The following is a 15,403-nucleotide window of genomic DNA, read 5'->3' as shown; positions in this document are numbered from 1 at the left end:
GATACTGAGTTGCTTAATCCTGTCTCCTGGCCTCTGCTCCCTATTGGGGGGCAAAAAGCCTGTTTCCTCCTAAGCGCCAAGGCACCGAGTTCATCAAACCACGTCTACCATGGACAATAGAGAGGCCAAGATTAGAACCAAAGAGCATTTCTAAAGGAAAAGCAGACTAGTGAGGGCAAGCCAAGTACAAATGCAAGAGAGCATGTAAGAGATTTAAACCTCATTGCTCTATTCTTCTGTGGCCCCAGCAAGTGAGTGTTCTTCATGGTCAGATGGTAGATGCTTGTTTGGAGCAGGAGGAGAAGAGAGCCCTCAGCAACTCTCTTAAAAAAGCAACACTGGTTTTCAGTGTTTACCGTGCAGCAGGAGCTCACGCTCCGAGTTTTTGTTATGTATGTGTGGAACATGACCGGAAACCTGCATTTTAACAAAATTTAGATGCATAGGTAGTCTACTGACCTTGCTTTGAGATATAGTAGACTAGAGGGTGTATGGCTAATGAAGTTCATTTTGCTTAGTTGGACCCTTCTTTAGTTTGGTGACTTAAGATTAAATGGGGATGTTTAAATGTGGTTTCAGCTCTGATGATTTTTAGGACAGGGTTAGCTGGAAGAACACAGCACATTTATACTTAGCATATGTTATGTGTGAAACTCTAGGTGCATGAATCTCGACTCTGGTTGCAGAATAAAGCCTTTGAGGAGCTTTTATTTTATTATTATTTTTTAAAGATTTTATTTATTTGAGAGAGAGAGTACAAGGGGGTTTGAAGGAGAAGCAGACTCCCCACTGATCAGGAAGCCCCACAGGGGGCTCGATCCCAGGACCCTGGGATCATGACCTGAGCTGAAGGCAGACACTTAACGACTGAGCCACCCAGGTGCCTTGAGGGGCTTTTAAATGTACAGGTGCCTGGGCTTTCCCTAGAAGGACTGGAGGGTGTGCCTCAGGCACTGGTTTTTCAAAGCTTCCTAGATGGTTTCCAGTCTGCTGGTAGGGGGGAGAACTGCTGGCCAATTGTTGAAACGAGGCAATAGGGGTTCATTGTTGCGAGACCTTCAGATCTTTCAGGATTAATAACATTTTATATGAAATCTCCTGACCACCGAATGCTGGAAGACAATTCAGATTTTTAAAATACAGGGTAGGCAGACAAAACACATCTGATCCAAGGGCAACAGCTTTGTGACCCCTGTTTTAGGCATTTAACAGTTTTCAAAATCTTAGAAGCTCTTTTCTACCTGTGAGCAATTTTTATAATAATTGCCTTTTTTAAAAGTTTGTTTATTTTTTGTAATCTCTATACACCCAATGTGGGTCTTGAACTCATGACCCCAAGATCAAGCGCGCTCTATCGACTGAGCCAACCAGGCACCCCCCCCCACCCATCCTGCCTTTTAAAAACTGCTACTAATGTATCCTTTAGTTTAGGCTTATCTTTCTTCTCCCCCTTTTGTTTGGTCCGGATTTTTTTTTTTTTTTAAGATTTTATTTTTTGACAGACTGTGAGAAAGGGAACACAAGCAGGGGGAGTGGGAGAGGGAGAAGCAGGCTTCCCGTGGAGCAGGGAGCCCGATGCGGGGCTCGATCCCAGGACCCCGGGATCATGACCTGAGCCGAAGGCAGACGCTTAATGACTGAGCCACCCAGGAGCCCATGGTCCGGATTTTCTATTGGTTACCTTGAACTCCATTTTTCTGTAACACTTATATTTAAGTTACTTAAACATTCTTGAATATTGACCACAGAGGAAGTGCAGCAGAGAACGGATCTGCAGTGCGTATTTCAGTTGTGAGGAAGAATAACTAAACTTAAGTTTTTACGATTCATAAATTATTGAGGCTCATTTTCTTAGTTGCTTTGTAATATGCCATCCCCCCCGCCCCCGGAAATTTTATCATAAGCTCTGCCTTTCGTTTTTTCCTCTGCATATTCATATTATGGCAATCTTTTCAAGATCTCTCTTCCTTTTGCTGAAGTGAGGAAGTAGCTGTGAATTCATGAGCGGTGACTGCTTGTTCCAGAATTCATGCACCATTCTGATGTGCCAGACAGTGGCTGACATGCACACATAGCAAATGTTAAGAATCTCATTTGTGGAAAGGTTTGGTCTGATCCACATCAAGCTGTACTTTCTGAAATTAGGGAATATTAAATGCTTTTGGCAGATGGTGTGCTCTGAATGGGTGATGGGGCCAAGGGTAACGGAGGGTTATACCCTGAGCGGATTAGTTATGCACCCTCTATATGTATTCGTTCATCTCTTTGGACAGTGTTAGGTAGTTTATTTAGATAGTTGATTTTTTTTTTTAAGATTTTATTTATTCATTTGACAGAGAGAGAGCACAAGCAGGGGGAGCAGCAGAGGGAGAAGGAGAAGCAGGCCTCCCCGCCAAGCAGGGAGCTGGATGTGGGGCTCGATCCCAGGACCCCGGGATCATGACCCAAGCCAAAGGCAGACGGCCACCTGACTGAACCACCCAGGCGTCCTAGAGACTTAATGTTAAGAATGTAAAGATGTGTGTCCTGAAGGCTAAAGTACTTTGTAATTCATACTGATCTTTTTCACTTTGTTCTTTTTTTTTTTTTTTAAAGATTTTATTTATTCATTCATGAGAGACAGAGAGAGAGAGAGAGAGAGGCAGAGGGAGAAGCAGGCTCCCAAGGAGCAGAGAGCCCGATGCGGGACTCGATCCCAGGACCCTGGGATCATGACCTGAGCCGAAGGCAGACGCTTAACCATCTGAGCCACCCAGGCGCCCTTCACTTTGTTCTTAAGGCAAACACATTCATCCCTTAGTTCTATTACATAGAAAAACAAGAGAGTCCCAGGAGAAGGACTGACACGCAGTGCACTAAGACCAGTTTGTGGCTGTGGACATCAAAACGTAGCCCCAGTTTTAATTTTGATAACTAGCTTTTCCTCAGCATTAAACTCCTTCTGCATTTTCTCTTCTGCCCATTTTGAAGAATGAGATGGAGTCAACCATGGGAAGAGCACAGGAAGGGTGTGGAGATTGAGGTGGAAACAGGTGCCTCCGTGCTGGAGTAAGAGCGAGCTGGTGCATAGGAGCAAGGCACAGGAGGCCCAGTGGCTGGAGCTCAGTTTCAGGGAGGGGGAGGCTGGGATGGAGGCCCAGGAGAGGGAGCATGGCCCAGAATACACAAGGCCGTGGCAAAGACTTTGGGTTTTAGTTAAAGAGTAGTGGGGAGTTTTGAAGGTCTGTCTTTTTAACTTATTATTTGGAAATAATTTCAAGGTTCCAGAAAGATTGTGCAAATAGTACAAAAGACCTCCCGTATATCATTTACCTTGATTCATGAGTTTAATACTTTGCCACATTTGCTTTATCATTCTGTCTATTCGGTATAATTCTTAAAAAACATTTGTGAGTAGATTATATGTATTCAATAGTGTGTATTTTCTAAGAATAAGGGTATTCTCATATAATCAGAGAACAGTTATCATACTGAGAAAATTTAACATCAATATAGCAATCTATAGTCCATATTCCAGTTTTGTCATAGCATCCTTTTATACCTTTTTCCTTTTTTAGTGTGTAGGATCTAATTTAGGATCACATGTTACCTTTAGTTGTCCTATCTTTTTAGTCTTTTAAAGTCTGGAACAGTCTCTTTTCCTTTCGTTGTCTTTCATGACATTGACTTTTGGAAATCTATAGAAGTGATGCCATGTCCTTCTCAGGATCTCACACCTGGAGGCCCTGATGTCCATCTCATCCCTCACTGATGGTTTTAAATTAAAAAAAAAAATTTTTTTTTTTTTTTTAAGTAAACTCTACCCCCATCGTGGGGCTCAAACTCATGGCCCCAGGATCAAGAGTCACATGCTGTACTGACTGAGCCAGCCAGGTACCCCTCAGTAGTGACTTTAATTTTGGTTACCCAGTCAGAGGTGATGTCTTGTTTCTCCACTGTAGAGTTAATCATTTTTCTCTTGTAACTAATAAGCAATCTGTGGAAAAGACTCTTGGAACCATGCAAATATCCTGCTCCTCATTACATCCCCAACCTCCCAACTAATTTTCACTGTGATGATTTAAAAATGGTGATTTCCCTAGCCTACCACTCCTTTCACATTTGCTGGTGGCACTGGAGAAGTGAAAATGGTAAGAATCCCTGGAAATGCACTTAATCTATAGATTCTGATTTAGAAAGCTTGGGTGTCAGCCAGTGTGGGTACCTAGAATCTATATATTTTTTCTTTAATTTTTCTTTAAAGAATTTTTTTTTTTTAAGATTTTATTTATTTATTTGACAGAGAGAGACAGTGAGAGAGGGAACACAAGCAGGGGGAGTGGGAGAAGGAGAAGCAGGCTCCCCACGGAGCAGGGAGCCCGATGCGGAGCTCGATCCCAGGACCCCGGGATCATGACCTGAGCCGTAGGCAGATGCTTAACGACTGAGCCACCCAGGCGCCCCTAGAATCTATGTATTTTTAAAAACATCTCAAGGGATTCTGATGTGGAAACAGGTTTGAGAATCACTGGATGAATGGCTAAAATAACCAGACAACATCATGGTATTTCATAGTGATTAGAAAAACATATAACTCTCTTGCCTCCCACATCTGCATCCTTAAGAATGGGCGTAATCGTGGTGCCTGGGTGGCTTAGTCGGCTAAGCATCTGCCTTTGGCTCAGGTCATGATCCCGGGGTCCTGGGATCGAGTCCCGCATCTGGCTCCCTGCTCGGTGGGGAATCTGTTTCTCCCTCTCCCTCTGCTGCTCCCCCTGCTTATGTGCTCTCTCTCTCTCTCTCTCTCAAATAAGTAAATCTTAAAAAGAAATGCACATGATCAACCAGGTGTATTGAGGTAATAAATGAGATTCTGATTGAACTTACTTCCTTTGTAAGGGAAATTCAAGTTATTTTGATTCTGTTGGTGTTGTACTTCACATGATACACATGATTTTTTCTAAAATCAAGAAGAGGTTAACTAAATTTAAGATTGTATGTGGCTGGGGCGCCTGGGTGGCTCAGTTGGTTGAGCGACTGCCTTCGGCTCAGGTCATGATCCTGGAGTCCCTGGATTGAGTCCCGCATCGGGCTCCCTGCTCAGCGGGGAGCCTGCTTCTCCCTCTGACCCTCCCCCCTCTCATGTGCGCTCTCTCTCTCTCTCTCTCTCATTCTCTCTGTCTCAAATAAATAAATAAAATCTTTAAAAAAAAAAAAGATTGTATGTGGCTGAATTAAATTCGAAAATTTTTTTTTATGTTTGTATTGTTTAAGTAATCTCTACACCCTACGTGGGGTTCGAACTCATAACCCCAAGATCAAGCATCACATGCTCCACTAACTGAGGAAGCCAGGCACCCCTGAGATATTTTTTAATGCACTTTTTGGAGATATAATTTATATACCATAAAATTCAACTTTTTAAACCATAAAATTCAGTATTATATCCATAAAGTTGTCTAACCATAATCACTATCTAATTCCAGCACATTTTCATCACCCCTAAAAGAAGCCTCATTAACAGTCATTCCCTAGTATATCTTACCCCCAAGCCCTGGAAAACACTTTTTTGTTTCTGTGGATTTGCCTCTTCTGGACATTTTATATAAATGGAATCCCTACAATACATGGCCTTTTATGCCTTTCTTTTTCCACCTAGCATAATGTTTTCAAGGTTCATCTATATTGTATAGCTGAATAATATTCCATTGCATGAATAATATATTTTATTTATTCTGTAATCTTTTTGTATGCTTACCAAGTCCAGTCAGCTTTTAGTGTTTTTGCCTTTTACATTTATTTTTTGGAGGTATTCTTTGTAAGTTATGGAAATAAACTCTTTAGTCTTTTTTTTTTTTTTTAAAGATTTTATTTATTTATTTTGACAGAGAGAGACACAGCGAGAGAGGGAATACAAGCAGGGGGAGTGGGAGAGGGAGAAGCAGGCTTCACACGGAGCAGGGAGCCTGATGTGGGGCTCGATCCCAGAACCCTGGGATCATGACCTGAGCCGAAGGCAGACACTCAACGACTGAGCCACCCAGGGGCCCTAAGAGTAATTAATGTTATATGCAAGTGATGAATCACTAAATTCTACTCCTGAAATGAATATTACACTATAGGTTACCTAGAATTTAAGTAAAAACTTGAAACAAAAAAAAAGAGTAACTATTGTTTTTCATTTCTATGCAGATTTCCATATTACATTACTTTTTTTTTCTTTTAAAGATTTTATTTATTTATTTGACAGAGAGAGACACAGTGAGAGAGGGAACACAAGCAGGGGGAGTGGGAGAGGGAGAAGCAGGCTTCCCGCCGAGCAGGGAGCCCGAAGTAGGGCTCGATCCCAGGACCCTGGATCATGCCCCGGGCCGAAGGCAGACGCTTAACGACTGAGCCACCCAGGCGCCCCTACATTACTTTTCTTAATGAGGTTGCTTGGAATCCTGTAATTCTTTAAAAACTTAACTGTCTAGCTTTTTTTTGTGGGGGGGGGTCAAAGTGAGCATTTTGCTTTTGGGGGAGCTAATTATTTCAGTAATTGAATATATTATCTAGAGGGATCGCCTGAGATGTAGATGTTTGGTTTTATTAGCATAAAATAAGCATGACCCCATTATTAAAACATCTGTACTACACAGTCAAGGTGCCATAAGGGATTGGAACCAGTAGAATAAGATACTTAATTTTGCTGAAGTTAGAAAAACTTCAATACTTGGGTACCTACCATTTTGGGGCACATAGTATGTAACATTTTTTTGAGGGGGGAGATTGTGCTTACTTTGTAGTTTTTTTTGAAAGCGGGAGTTTGACGAGCCTGAATTGTAGTAATCACTTTACCTATACTTAAATTCACTGGTATTTACTGTTTTTTTGGGGGGGGGTGGTGGTGAGCAAGAGCCTTCTTTGAGAATCTCAAAAAAGTTTTGGTCCTTCCTTAGAAAATGTACACACACACACACACACACGTCCTTAAAATTTTGCATATCATTTTGGAGGGCTTGTGAATTCTTGCTTTAATGAATAAAGGGACATCTTTATAGAAAATTCATGAAAACGAATACGAGTAAGAAGGGATTATCAGGGGCACCTCGGTGGCTCAGTCGTTAAGCGTCTGCCTTCGGCTCAGGTCATGATCCCAGGGTCCTGGGATCGAGCCCCGCATCGGGCTCCCTGCTCAACAGGAAGTCTGCTTCTCCCTCTCCCACTCCCCCTGCTTGTGTTCCCTCTCTCACTGTGTCTCTCTGTCAAATAAATAAATAAAATCTTAAAAAAAAAAAGGGATTATCAGTGTCAGCTCTGACTAGGACAAAGCCCAGCAGAGTTAATGATAAGAAAAGCGAGGGTAGTAACAGGGGAAGCATACCCATTACTTTCCAAGGGCCATCTGGCTCTTTGCAGTTTGATGCTTTCTGTTGAACTGCATGTTTTGCTTCTGTTTTCATTTCTTCTTTTCTCTCCTCTTTCCCACCCAAGGAAGTCTTTGTTCACAGTTTATGGTTCTAATCACCTGGGGTTTACACTTGGGATTTATAATCAGACCTAAAGAATAAGCTACACATATTGTATGGTCTTCCAGTTAAGCGATTGCCCCTAGAAAGTGCTTTTAAGTTCTTCTAAAGGTGGATGTTTAATTTTAAAAAATTGCTATGGTAATTTGATGATCAGTGTCTTTAAGGGTATAAAATGTCATTTTGGCCTAGCCAATTTATCTTGTCTCTAGTTTTTAAATTTAATTCAATTTTATTTTTATACATATATATATATTGTAATCATGGCAGGTTACTTAAGAATGGAAGTTTTGGAACCCTAAGTATTTGTTTGTTTCCCCACAGTCATTATCTTCTACCAAGAATAGTTTCAGACTTCTAACGTTGGCACACACCTTTGGGTTAAAATCCTGCCTCTCAAAATAGGGTTCCTGCAAAAGGTTCAGTATAAGGGCAGAATCAATTGTAATATGAACTATGTTTTCAAAGAAATCTTGCACTTTCCCTATCTGCCTTATGGACCCAAAGAAAATAGTCAAATTCATCAAAATTTGTCAAAATGTCCAAATTAAAATACTTTTTGCTCCAGAAGTCTTCTTCAGCTTATGTGGAAAGGAAAAATACATGTGCCTTAAAAGCACAACAGTATAATTCACAATTATTGTGTAGTTTTTCTTTTTTATAGTAATATTCATTGTGGAATCTTAAATTTTTGTTATGTATTTTTTTTAATCTTAAAATCTGCAGAGCATTGTTTTGGTTTTTTTTTTAATCCCTTTTTGGCTTCTAACCAGCACTTTCAAATCAAAATTCAGAGCAGGTAGAGAAATGCTTTTAAAATGCATGTTTGATGTAGTAAGTGCTATGTTATGCTTCTGAAAGCGCCCGGGTCACAGCTGCATACATGAAAATGCATGGTGACTGTAGGCATTGTTTCCTCACACAGAAAACGCAATCTGTGTCTATCGCTGAATTTATGATGTAAATCAAATCCTAGCTTTCCTGTATTCAGAGATGGAGCAGAAAGGTTGAGGTGACCTAAAGGTTACAAATAACTTGGCTTTTTGATTTGCCTACCGCAAGCCTCATTTTTTTTTTTTTTTTTACTCTTTTCTATTAAGATTGATGTATTTAGATTTGGAAAGGTGAATCTAGTTCCATACCTTATTCTGTCATTGCCTCGTGCTAGTCTCGCGGAACTGTGCATTTACCATTCATTCCTGCCCCACTCCATTCTGTTAGGATGTGTGTACTGCACTGTGTTGTTGACAATATTATTATTATTTTTTAAAAGATTTTATTTATTTATTTGACAGAGAGAGACACAGCGAGAGAGGGAACACAAGCAGGGGGAGTCGGAGAGGGAGAAGCAGGCTCCCCGCAGAGCAGGGAGCCCGATGCGGGACTCGATCCCAGGACCCCGGGACCATGACCTTACCCGAAGGCAGTCGCTCAACCAACTGAGCCACCCAGGCGCCCTGTTGACAATATTATTAAAGGGTGGGGAGGACTCCAGTGTTAGGTACCAACTCTACATGCTTCCTCTGTGCTTTTTATCCCTGAGCAATGTGGATCTTGAAACCATGTACTAGAGGCACTGGGATAAGTTGGTTTTTCACGATCCAGTGAAAGAGTTTTAAAAGGTGCTTTGGGGAGAGTGTGCGTGTGTGAGTTACATTTATTGGAGCTTTGCCTCAGCACTGAAAGGGAAACCTAACAAGAGTAAGACAGATCCAGCTTTCAGGCAACCTCTGCTCTGGTTTAAGATACAAACCTACCTGCCTGATAGAATGGTACCCCATGGATGGAGTATTCCGTGTGCTAGGTACAGTGTAAATGCTCTACTGAAAATGGCAGTTAAGACATTTATAAATCATGAAATGGGAAGGTGCCAAAGAATGGAGGACAAATTGGTTCCTCTGGGGTAGAAACAAAAACCACACAGTGAGGGAGAGATAAGAGACACTAGAGGCCAATGAAGGGTGACCGAGACACAAGAGGCCAGTGAAGGGTGACCACGTCTCCTGGTTTGTATTGATTTTAATCTTTAGAAACAGTACTCTTCCCTTTTAAGAGGAGAGCAGAATCTATTGGATGTCTCAGGAGTTGGGAAATTCTGACTTGAAAATTTGTGCTCATTCTGGGCACTGTACTTCTCTCTGAAATAAATATGCTATGGTTTATCTCTTTGAGATTAGAAATAGGAGATTCCTGAGGCACCTGGGATCAGTCAGTTAAGCGACTGCCTTCAGCTCAGGTCATGATCCCAGGGTCCCGGGATCGAGTCCCTCATCGGGCTCCCTGCTCAGCGGGGAGTCTGCTTCTCCCTCCCCCTCTGTGCTCTCTCTCTTGCGCTGTCTCACTCTCTCTCAAGCAAATAAATAAAATCTTTAAAAAAAATTTAAAAAATAGGAGACTCCTTTGTGAGGCTTAGATTTTATTAAACATTAGCCTTAGAGCTACGTAAGCTTGGCATAGAATTATTAACAGTTGAGAGCCTTCTGTACTGCTTTCTGCCTTTCCAGGGTTTGGTCCTACATTTAGTCCAGAGCAGTATGAAGGTTAGGCCTTTAATGGATGGCTTGCATTGTCTATCTTTAGCACTGGGAGCTACTTAGTCTGATGTCCTCATTTTATAGACGAAGAAACTTTGCCCAAGAGAGGTTAATTCTCTTGCCTGAGATCACACGGTTCGTTGCAGAGCCAGAATGTAAATATGGAACTCTTGACCCTTTTAGTTCATTTTAGTTCATTGCTTTCCCTTCACTATTTTCCCTCTCCTCTCTGCTTGCAGTTTTTTTCCGAGGTAGGAAACAGTAAGTGATTCCAACGAAGCTAGGTAGGCACTGCTTGTATGAATAATAATGATGACAGCATCCCATGGTTGTATTTGTTCCTCAAAACTTGCATAGCTTATTGTCTGCCACTATTAATTTTACAAGTGATCAGGTTGATTGTATGGTCAACCCATCTACCATTTTGAATAAGGTGTTATAGTCAACTTTGTATAACTTGAGTAACGGGTTTGGGGATAAGTGAAATTTTAAGGCATAACTAAGGTTTTGCTTGGTGTTCTTTTGTACCACATTCTTTTTTTGATCAACAGTGCTTCTAATGAAGAACAGAGGGGACTTGTTTAAACCGTGGATCCTTCCATTTACCTTGACCTTTCTCAGTTGGATGTACTTGAACGAAGTGGAATGGCTAATGAGTAGTGAATGAGGGGAAGAAGGAAAAGAGAAATCTTGAATAATCCATAAATTTAATAGTCCCTGAATGCATCAAGAATGAATTATACTTAGCCTTATGACATCTTAAATATTCCAATGATAATATTTTAAATAGAAAAATGACCATTTTCTATCATATCCAAATTAGTAGGTATATTATTGAATACTGTTTATTTTGGAACATGATTCTGTATTTTGCAAAGGAATAATTTTCCATGAGTTTTCCATTTAAAATTCTGGAGTTTCTGCTGTACTGTGTTACTCTTGCGCACCTAATGTTAATATTTGATGACTATATTTCTTATAGACATTTGAGTATGATCGATTGCATTTGGTTCAGTGTAAGGAAGGGTAGAGGTGGAATCATAGTCTTTTTTTTTTAATAGCTCTGGAATGGTACCATGGTTTAATCAGTTTTGTGCCTTTCATAAGTGCTTGTCATTTTACAGTAATGCAAAGGTTCTTAACCAGGGGCAGTTTTGCCCCCCAGGGGACACTTGGTAATGTCTGGAGACATTTTTGATTGTCATAACTATATTGAATGCTATTAGCATCTTGTGGGTGGAGGCCAGGAATGCTAACTATCCTTCAGTGCATTGGACGACCCCCAAAAGAATTCTCTGACCCCAAATAGCAGTAGTGCAAAGACTGAGAAAACTTCATGCATGGCAGTTGCACCATAAAGTATATTGAATTAGAAAATGCATTCATCCTAGTAAGCATAAAGCTTTCTAGATTTGTATTTGCACACCAATTTGATGATTCACAAGGGAGAATTTAGCTCTTCATTATGCTCAAAGTATTAAAACAAAATTTTGGCAATTATAATTGATTTTAGGTTAGTTGTATTCAGTTGAAATAGTATGATATTATAATCAAATGTTAATCACTAGTAAGATTCAATGTTCTTATTTTGGACTTCCCTTCTGCCTCAAGAGAGGTTCTTGGAATCAATATTGTATATTATTCTCTGCAATATTTGCACTTGGATCAGACGTAATCAATTCTTTGGAAAAGTTAATTATCCAGATGTCTAAATCAGTAATTAATCTGGATAATCCCTATTCTCCTATATTCTACTTCATCTCATCTTTAGTGTTTAAGTCTGAGATACTAAATAGACTTTGCTAAATCCAACGGCTAGCAAAACAGGCCTTCAGCTTCATGCAACAAAGCTAGAGTGGTTCCCACAATCCCAGTGTAGTAGAAGCTAAGTTACATTGGCCATATGTGCAGCATTCCTGATCCTACTTTATTTATTTTTTAAGATTTTATTTATTTATTTGACAGAGAGAGAGAGAGAGCACAAGTAGGCAGAGTGGCAGGCAGAGGGAGAGGGAGAAGCAGGCTCTCCACCAAGCAGGGAGCTGGACATGGGGCTTGTTACCAGGACCCTGGGATCATGACCTGAGCTGAAGGCAGCCGCTTAACCGACTGAGCCACCCAGGCGCCCTCTGATCCTACTTTAAAATTACTACCTCTTATTTCTGTTGACCCGATTTAATTTAGACAAAAATCGTAAACAGTAGATAGAAAAAAAAAAAAAAAAAAAACCCACCCAAACAATAGATACTTGATTTTTTTGTGGGGGGTGAGGATCGAGATGGGGGAAGGAATAACTTATAAGGGAAGAGTATTGAAAAGCACTTAAGTGCTTTATGATCACACACGATGTGTGATAATACATAATGACGTGATAACTTGTTGGATTTTCTTCTTAAATAGTCATAAATGCCACCATTAGGTGGAGGATTAATGGATGGTCCTGTGTGATGCTCCTCATTTCAATATGGTGCTTGGCAGGAGCCAAACCCATACCTAAAATGATTGCAGGTGCTGTTCTTTCCTTTTTATTCATGTCTACTGGAACATGACCTACTGAACTCTCAGCCTTAGAAGTTTGGCTGATGTGACATTCCTGGGAGACTGTCAGGATCTGGAACATTTGTTTGTTAACATCTATGGCAGCTAGAGCAGAAGCAATTCTAGGTAGGTTTAAGTGCCAGTGAGTTTGGAATTTGGAAATAGGATTTTTGAGTGTTGGCAGAAAGCGTTGGAGCGATCCCTTAGCAATGGCAGTCATCTGATCAGTCAGAAATAGCCTGTGCTGTGACAAACGGGAGGCTGCCAGGAAGTGACGCTAGTGCGTGATAGATTAGGTGAGGCTGAGGAGCACGTCAGGAGATGGCGTTCTGATATGAGGGAACTGTGGAGTCATGTCAGAGCCGTGCCTCACTGCAGAGTTTCCATGTGACGGACCTGCCATACTTTGCTGTTTAAGAGGAGCGAGACAGCCGAAAACTTGCTGACTCTTCACCTCCCTCTTCTGGGGCTTTTTTCCTTGTAGTGGTTCTCAACTCTGGCAACACGTTCGAATTGCTGGAAGAGTTTTTAAAAATGACTAATGCCTGTGCCCCACTCCTAGCAACCCCAATATAATTGAGGCCTGGGTATCATTTGTTGTTTTTGTTTTTTTTTTTGGGGGGGGGTGGGTATCGGTATTTTTAAAAGAGCTCCACAGATGAATCAAACATGCAACCAGGATTGAGAACCACTGCTTTATAGCAGGGCCTCAGAATTGTCTGGAGGGCTATTTATTAGGTCTGGGCTGGGGCCTGCGAATGCATTTGCATTTCTAACAAGTTCCCAGGTGATTGCTACTGACCTTAAGGAGATCACATTTTGAGAATCACCAAGAAGGCAGTCTTAAAAAAAAAAAAAGTCATTTGGGTTTAATTGATGGCTTGATTTTTTTTTTTTTAAACATTGCTGGAGATACATTGTAAGGTTAAAATTTGAGATTAAAGAGTATTATGTATATGATTCCTTTTATGTAAAAAAGGAAAGGTTGATTTTTTTTACAATTGTTTTATTAATTTTTTTGGAGGAAAAAGCCATATCAATAATAACTAAAAGTTTTGTATAGTACATCATAGTTTAAAAAGCTAATGAATTTACTATTTTTTTAATTTTAAAATGTTTTATTTATTTATTCATGAGAGTAAGAGAGAGAGAGAGAGAGAGGCGCAGAGGGAGAAGCAGGCTCCCCGCCTAGCAGGGAGCCCAATGCGGGACTTGATCCTATGACCCTAGGATCATGACCTGAGCCAAAGGCAGACGCTTAACCATCTGAGCCACCCAGGTGCCCCTGAATTTACTATTTCTAATAGGCTTTTTGAACTATTTAAAATAACCTGTGTTTGTTTTTTTTTTTTTCTTAAACCTCATTATTGGAGAATCCTGCAGATTTCAGATCTTATGTTTTGTAGTCTCTTTAGGTATATTAATGGATGTAGCCCAAATAAAAATTCTCATTCTTGTTCAGTAGAAATTTTAAGAATTTTCAGTTTGGAGAGTTTATTTTGAGATGGGAGAAATGTTTTCTTTTTCCTTATCTTAAATATGCTGGAGGAATGGAGCCATACACTGAGAAGAACAGGGGGTAAGTAGGAACAGAGAAGGAGAGAGTGCGTATAACTTGGGGCAATGTTAGAGGAAATAGAACCTTCCAGGTTTGGAAAGAGAGGAGGGGGAGGTGGCCCAAGGTTTCCAGGAATAAAGAAACCCAAGGAGATGGATATGACCGAGCTCCTGGATTCAAGAGCTTGGCCAAAGTCCCAGAGTTATTGTGTGGCAGAGTTCGTGCTCAAATTTGGATCCCTAAGACTCAGAATTGATTCTCTTTTCTGCAAAACAGGTAGATAAAGGGAAAAAATGTTAGTTCTAATGACCCAACTCTGCAACAAATGATAGTTTTGCATCCTGGAAAAAAGTTGCTAGATGGCATTGGCCCTTGTTGCTCTTTTTGGATATTGAGAATTTGTAGTCCGTAAACAACAGCTTCCAATGTGACTCTCTGTGCTTTTCAGAAATCATCCTCAGCCTTTGATCACTATGCTTGAACACAGACCTGACTGCTGGCCAGTACTTTTGCAGCAGCTGACGGCTTTTTTCCAGCAATGCCCTGAAAGGTAATGTAAAATAAAATAAATGAGGGAGATGGAATGGCATATGCTCATTTTAGAGCTTTTGTTTTGCTTTTTTTAAGCTACTTTGACTATGTTGTTTTGAAGAAAAGAAATGTTTTAGAACATAATATAGTAGTGTTTTCTTTTTAAGAGTAAGAGGCAAAACAAAACAAAACCCTACCAGATCTAATTGATGGTTGAAATATTGAATATGAGAAAAGCTATTATTAAAGTTAAGACTTCCCTGCTCAGTGGGGAGTCTGCTTCTTCCTCTCTCGCTGCCCCTCCTCCCCGCTCATGCTCTTTCTCTCTCTCTCTCAAATAAAATCTTAAAAAAAAAAAAGTTAAGCATTGATTAGTTAGGAAAGTTGACTAGAAATACTAGGTAAGCTACTACACAATACATAGAAAAGATAGCTTCTTCCCCCTGGGAATTGAGTAGTGAGTGCTCTCTCCATTGGAAACCTGCCAATTGGGATCAAGTAATACCGCCACACATGGGCTCAGTTTAGCTTCACCAGGGCATTCTGATGGTCCTCAAAAACTACCCCCTTTCTTCCATTCTTACTGCCATGACGCCAGCGCATATCCTCATCTCTTGCTGTGGCTTTTGCCACCTGTTCCTAATTGACATCTCTGCCTCCAATCCTGTCTTGCTCAGAGCAACTCTCTAAACATCCAGCAGGGTGTTATGTCAAGAAAGTAAATCTTGGGACACCTGGGTGGCTCAGTCAAT

The 15,403-nt window shown here is 40.6% G+C and overlaps 1 protein-coding gene across 4 annotated transcripts in view; it reads left to right on the top strand.

Moving 5' to 3' along the window:
* The window catches only part of FOCAD (focadhesin), a 310,037-nt gene that overhangs the window by 60,638 nt on the left and 233,996 nt on the right, over window positions 1-15,403 (top strand). For 3 of the 4 annotated variants that reach the window (XM_034987916.1, XM_034987918.1, XM_034987917.1), the window contains one exon: window positions 14,569-14,670. In XM_034987916.1, coding sequence (XP_034843807.1) covers window positions 14,569-14,670 — 102 coding nt within the window. Of the gene's footprint in view, window positions 1-13,783; window positions 14,142-14,568; window positions 14,671-15,403 lie in introns of those variants that run through there. The other variant, XM_034987919.1, reaches the window with a different exon arrangement.

This window comes from Mirounga leonina, unplaced genomic scaffold (assembly GCF_011800145.1).
Source record: "Mirounga leonina isolate KUSES-001 unplaced genomic scaffold, KU_Mleo_1.0 Mir_447, whole genome shotgun sequence".
NCBI classification, from domain to species: Eukaryota; Metazoa; Chordata; class Mammalia; order Carnivora; family Phocidae; genus Mirounga; species Mirounga leonina.
The sequence above is the reverse complement of the archived record's forward strand: the minus strand, read 5'-3'. Positions and strand labels throughout refer to the sequence as shown.